The sequence below is a fragment of the Callospermophilus lateralis genome, chromosome 7, assembly GCF_048772815.1.
Source record: "Callospermophilus lateralis isolate mCalLat2 chromosome 7, mCalLat2.hap1, whole genome shotgun sequence".
In the NCBI taxonomy this organism is placed as follows: domain Eukaryota; kingdom Metazoa; phylum Chordata; class Mammalia; order Rodentia; family Sciuridae; genus Callospermophilus; species Callospermophilus lateralis.
In genome coordinates this window covers 125,268,794-125,275,139 of record NC_135311.1, presented here as the reverse complement: position 1 = coordinate 125,275,139, position 6,346 = coordinate 125,268,794, and the positions used below count along the sequence as shown (strand labels likewise).

At 53.5% G+C, this 6,346-nt stretch overlaps 1 protein-coding gene across 1 annotated transcript; it reads left to right on the top strand.

Annotated features, from left to right (window-relative positions):
* Positions 1-3,177: 3,177 nt before the first annotated feature.
* Sfn (stratifin) lies at positions 3,178-5,992 on the top strand. The gene is made up of 2 exons (XM_076863166.2): positions 3,178-3,782; positions 4,414-5,992. Exon 2 carries the CDS (start codon positions 4,724-4,726, stop codon positions 5,468-5,470), a length of 747 nt encoding a protein of 248 aa, XP_076719281.1. The 5' UTR covers positions 3,178-3,782; positions 4,414-4,723; the 3' UTR covers positions 5,471-5,992.
* The last annotated feature ends 354 nt before the right edge of the window (positions 5,993-6,346 follow it).

Here is a 6,346-nt window from a genome sequence, read left to right as displayed (position 1 = left end):
TTGGCCTCTTTGCCCCACCCCCACTCCATGCTGGACAGAGTGTAGGAAGCCATAATGCAGCTGTCAGCACAATACCTGTAACATGATGCTGAAACTCTCCCACCCTCCTCCCCTTCCTTCCCCTTCCCCAGATTTGTGAAGTGTCAAGACTCTTCAGGAATCTTGCCTTACAGCCCTCACCCCCCAAATCAGGCATAGCCATAGTCAAGCTGAGCAGGTTTCTTAAGGAGCCGTCTGGGGTGTTGATGACGCTGCTGAACAAGTTTGGTGACTGTTCTATGCACAACCAGATTGACACTGTTCCCACGGCCCCATCCCCTCCCCCAGTAGGTAGGATGCAAGGAGCCTGTATCCTTTGCCCCAGGCGCTGAGGGATGGAGCTGGCTCTGTTCAGCACCATGTTCCTTAGAAGACCTAAAGGAAACCAGGCCAGGTGTGGGAAAATCAGCTGAGCCCAGGGCTGGGGGCTGCTTGTCTGCGACCTTTTATAACCAAAATAAAGATTCCCCTCTTCTTGCTGTACCCTTGACTGGTGCCACTTTTTACTTTGGGGTCTGCAGCCGGGTCCATGGTGATATGCAAGCATGGCTGACCCTCACTCCCAGCTTTGCTCCAACATGTCACCTCTGCTAAGGAGAGTTAAAGGGAACACAACACAACCAGGAGGGAAGTGGGAAAGTGGCCTAAAGCCTCTGCACTGTCCCCCCCAGAACTCATCACAATTCCAGAAACCTTGGAGCTTTAGCTGACCACTGAACTCTGAAAGGCCCAGCCCAGACCAACACAAGGGTTAACTCCAGCCTGTGATCCACACCCCCTGAACTGAGCCCAGCCCAGGGTAACAGTCTCATGAAATCTTCCTCTCCCCAGCTGCCATCCCACATTGAGACACACACAGGCATGCATACTGTACCAGGAGCTAAAAACTAATTAACTAAAAACCAGGTGTAGTGGCACAGGCCTGTAATCCCAGCAACTCCAGAGGCTGAGGCAGGAGGAGGATCACAAGTTCAAGGCCAGCCCCAGCTGCAACTTATCAAGGCCCTATGTCAAAATAAAAAGTAAAATAAGGGCTCTCGGTGGAGCTTTGTGGTAAAGCACTCCTGGGTTCAATCCTCAGTACCAAAAAGATTAAATAAAAATCTAATTACTGCTGCCATTTAGCAAGAGCTTGCCAAGTTCCAGGTCCATTTTCTCACCTTAACCCAAGAAGATGTCAGCCTTTGTTTTGTTTATCTTTGGAACTAGGAATGGAACCCAAGGATGTTTTACCACTGAGCTACATCCCCAGTCCTTATTTTACTTTTCATTTTGAGACAGGATCTCACCAAGTTGCTAAGGCTGGCCTCAAACTTTTCGACCCACCTGCCTCAGCCTTCCAAGTAGTTAGGATTATAGGTGCATACCACCAGAGCCCAGCTGATGTCAGCCTTTTTACAGGTGAGGGAATTGAGACTCCAGGAAGGTGCAGGAGCTGCCTAAGGTCATCCAGCTAACAGAGCAGCAAATCCAGGTTTGGAACCTGGTCTCTGCCCCAACTGCTAACCCTTCTGCATACCCCAGGAAAGGATGAAATCTTGGAGAAGCCCTAAACTCTGCAGGGGGTTTGGAGGTGGTATGGGCCAGCCTCCTTGAACTGATGGGAAAGTTGAAGCCCAGAGGCAGGAACGGACCTGCTAAGGCCTTATAACAGAGCTGGAATGCAGTCCAACACCCTGACCTCATTCCAGTCTCTCTCCATAAATTCCACACTATCTCCTAGACCAGACTGGAGATGTGGGGTACTCTGAGCCACAGCACCTTGAAGAGAATGGTAGAATCACTTAAAAGTAATCTAGGGTCCATTCCTGAAAGCAACTAGTAGAGAGAGCTCTTACCTACATAACTGGACTCTTATTCACAACTAAGCCGGAAGAGAAGGTACTAGAGCCTTCTCTGATCACTTGTTTAATTTGATCATTTCAAAAACAGACAAATTTACTTTGAAGGTCTTTCTGGAAGCTAGCCAAAGTCCCCCTAGTTGCAAACAGAAAACCCTATCTTTTTTCTCGGTGAAGATAGATAGCAACTGGCTGCGGCTTTCTCTCTAGCACAGCTCTTCAAAGCCTGTTACTTAAAAGCCAGCTAAGAAAGGACTGGTTGAATATGGGCCTGGGGATGCTCCAGGAGGGTGGGAAGGTGGCAGGCAGGATGAGGAAGGCCCCCTTGGGCTGCAGCCCCAGCTCCTGTCCTGCTGACTCAGGCAGCTGATGTGGAGCTTTGTGCCCTGCCAGGGCCTGCTGCTTCCTGCCCGCCTGGGCTCCTGGACTTGGGAAATGGAAGCCTGAGGCAAAAGGAGGTAACAGACAGGAACTGAGTCAGGATCAACAGGCCAGAGCTGGCAGGAGGTGTCAGGCAGCCTGACTCCCAGATTCATCCTGGAGCCTCAACAGAGGAGAAGGGGGATGAGAGGGCTTCCTTTTCTCTGCTTGGGTATGCTGAAGGCATGGAACCTGTGATATGAACCAGGCCCCCTGACTGAAGCGGTGGGAAGAGAATTCCTCCTTGATTTAGGAGAAACTCTGAAATTCCTAGGCCTACCAGGCTCCCATTGTCTTGGGATCCCTAGGTTTCCCCCAGGACTTGGGGAAGCCCAAGCTCCATGACTAGTGCAAAAGAAGGTCCTTGAAGGCCCAAGGGCTGCTGAGACCAGAGGAGTGGCCTAGATGGAGAGAGGAGGCAGTGCTGAGGGGCTGTGACCATTCACTTTACACCTACAGGACCTGAGGCTTACAGAGGTTGTCACTTGGCCAAGGTTACCACGACTTGTAAGAACTGAACTCAGGCAGTTGATTCTAAAGATACAGGTTACTCTGTCTCATGGAAAACAAGCATATTAATAAGTTGGAGATGATGGGGGAAAAAAAAGTCGGGGAGTCTCTCTACCTAAAGACACTCTCTATAAGTGGTATTCTAATGTAACTACTTTCCATCATTTTCTGTCAGTGCTCTGATGAGAGCAAAGCCTTCAGGATGTCAGGCCTAAAATCCCTTCTGCTTTCTTTTAAACCCTACAATATTAGCCCACATAAGTCCTTACTTTTTCTTGTGGCAAAGAGGCAGATCTCAACTTCAGTTCTTCAGAGTTCTGGGCCTCCAGTGGGCAAAGAGAGTGCTCAGTACTCGGGGGAGACACAGGCCTGTGAAATGGTCCCAGGTCAAGGATCAAACTAGCTGGATCCCAGAGGGGAGTATCATCTCTGAGCCATTCTGAGCTTTGGGTAGGGCAGGGTAGAAAAGCAGGAAGCCACCCTCATGGGCCCAGAGCCAGCACTCTTAGTTGATTCTTGATGAAACTTGAAGACAGGACACCCCCCCCCCACGCCAACTAGCAGCGACAGAAGGTTGGCAACAGAGGAATCTCCATCTCTGAGGCCTCTTTCAAGGGGTCAGAGATAGGGCCATGGTCAAAGAGAAGGAACAGGGAAACTTCTGGAAGACAAGTTTGGGGGAGACATCACTCAGCTCAAACTGCCGCCCCATAAAACAAAATGATATGTGTTGTAGCCATCTCCCTTGCCTCAGCCCTGTCTCTCTCCAGGTTGCTGGCGTTCCCCCCCAGGGGGATCAAACTGGACTGAGCACCTTGGTGGCCTGCTTCCCAGCCTCTGACAGAAGGCAGTCTGAGTCAGACAGGAAAATGGGACAGTCAACCAGCTGGGCCCCCACCCTTGGTGAGCCCAGCTGATACATGATAGTAGGCAGCTTCAAGGGGCAGGTGACCTGGCATGGAGAGCCAGAGGGTAAGTCCTCAGACAAGTGGCAACAGGCCACCAACTTGAAAGGGAAAATTGTGCTGTGTGGGGAAGGTGTTGAAGGAACTTACTGGGTGACTAATTACAAAGGCTGGGCTGGAGCGTCAGAGTCCACTTGTTAAACTCTTCATTAAGTGGCAACCTGAAAGCTGCTACCTATGCATTCTGGGAGCTCAGAGGGGACCTTGAGAGAGAATGAGGACCAGGGGATGGAATGATGTTTAGGTAGACTCAGGAAGAAGCCTGGAAGAAAGGTGTTGAGGGAAGCAATATAGGGAGCGCTGGTAGCTGTGTGACCTTGGGCAGATTTTGCCCCTCTCTGAGACTTAGTGTTCCCATCTCCATGGACCTGTGCACATAGACATAATGGGAATTAAGTTAGATCAGGGATTTGAAAGTGCTTGGGAAACTATGATTCTATGGAAACATGAGCTATATAGCCTGAACCAATGAAGGATCCACATTCTGCTGCTCCTGGCTTGCTGGACTCTGTCTAGGCTGAAGTAGCCAGGTAGCTGAAGCCATTCTTACCTCTAGAAGGGTGCTGGGAAGGAGAATCTCATTGGGGAATCCAGGCCACTTCCTAATGTGGGTACCCTTGCATTGCAACCCTGAACAGCAGGAGGCAGCCTGGAGCACCCACAGGTGCCTGCCCTGGTGGAGCCCACACCTACATTTCTCCTGACTGTCCTGATGACTCACTCACACATCCCAGCCCTTTTACCTTTAAGGAAGAGCCGGAAAGGGTGTGGGGAGAAGAGGAGAAGGAGGCAGGTCCTGGGCCCCAGTCCCGCCCCTGCTCCTCCCCACCCTACCCTGGGCCAGGCCACCCAGCCAAAAGGCAGACCGAGAGTCGGAGAGGCACAGAGTCCAGCATTGGTCCCAAGGCAGCCAGTTAACTCGCCGCCAGTCTGTCTGTCCCCAGAGCCATGGAGAGAGCCAGTCTGATCCAGAAGGCCAAGCTGGCAGAGCAGGCTGAACGCTATGAGGACATGGCAGCCTTCATGAAGGGCGCCGTGGAAAAGGGTGAGGAACTCTCCTGTGAAGAGAGAAACCTGCTCTCTGTGGCCTACAAGAACGTGGTAGGCGGCCAGAGGGCTGCCTGGAGGGTCCTGTCCAGCATTGAGCAGAAGAGCAACGAGGAAGGCTCGGAAGAGAAGGGCCCTGAGGTGCGAGAGTACCGGGAGAAGGTGGAGACCGAGCTCCGGGGTGTGTGCGACACCGTGCTGGGCCTGCTGGACTCCCACCTTATCAAGGAGGCAGGGGAGGCGGAGAGCCGGGTTTTCTACCTGAAGATGAAGGGTGACTACTACCGCTACCTAGCCGAGGTGGCCACTGGTGACGACAAGAAGCGCATCATTGACTCTGCCCGGTCAGCCTACCAGGAGGCCATGGACATCAGCAAGAAGGAGATGGCGCCCACCAACCCCATCCGTCTGGGCCTGGCCCTGAACTTTTCCGTCTTCCACTACGAGATTGCCAACAGCCCCGAGGAAGCCATCACGCTGGCCAAGACCACTTTTGATGAGGCCATGGCTGACCTGCACACCCTCAGCGAGGACTCCTACAAAGACAGCACCCTCATCATGCAGCTGCTGCGAGACAACTTGACCCTCTGGACAGCCGACACCGCCCTGGAAGAGGGTGGGGAGGCTCCTGAGGAGCCCCAGAGCTGAGCCTGCCCGTCACCCACCTGCAGCCCTGCCCTCCAGTCCCCAGCCCTCCAAGAGGACTAGTATGGGGCGGGAGGCCCCGCCTTCCCAGACCCTTCCCAATGCTCTGCCCCAACTCGGAAAGCCTTGGAGGGGAGCAGTGGAGCTGAGCCCACCTTGGGCTGGGGATCCCACTCTGCATGCAGCTGTCAGGTGCTCCTAACCGCAGGTGGTCCCACCCACCCCTGCGTGGTCCCACCCACCTCTGCACCCCCTTTCCTCCCGTCTCTGCCCCTGACTGGGCTACCCACCCTCCTGCTATTAGGAATTGAGGAGTGTCCCACCCCTGATGGCTGAGAATGGACTGTGTTGTGTGGCAGAGGCTGGAGATGAGAGAGAAGAGAGAGAGAGAGAGAGAGAGAGAGAGTGTGTGTGTGTGTGTGTGTGTGTGAGAGAGAGAGAGAGAGAGAGACTGTGTGAGATCCAGAGCGAGAGAGAATGAGGGAAAGCATGTCTGCTGGGTGTGACCCTGTTTCCTCTCAATAAAGTTCCTATGACACTCCTTCTGTCTTTTCCAGTCATTGGCCATGGGCTGGGAGAGGGAATGACTTTGGACTTCTGGATTGGGGCCAGACCTCCCCTGGGGCTGGCTCCCCGTGGGGCTGGTGAATGTAGGTGAGAGGCGCGGGTCCAGCTCTCTCTGACAGAGGGGCCCCAGTCCGGTCCCGGGAGAGTCAGGTGAGAGCTACTGAGGCGCTGAGGCTCCTCTGCCCGGCTGAGAAGATGAATGGGTGCTGCGGGGCAGGGGAAAGAAAAGCTCGGATCTGGGGGAGCCGGAAACCAGTGAGGGCTCAGGTGTGAGGTGTGAGGACAGCGCCGCAGGGGTATGCTTCATTGAGT

Excerpts from the sequence above, each read along its gene's own strand:
- Sfn (XM_076863166.2), top strand. The coding sequence starts at position 4,724 with ATGGAGAGAGCCAGTCTGATCCAGAAGGCCAAGCTGGCAGAGCAGGCT.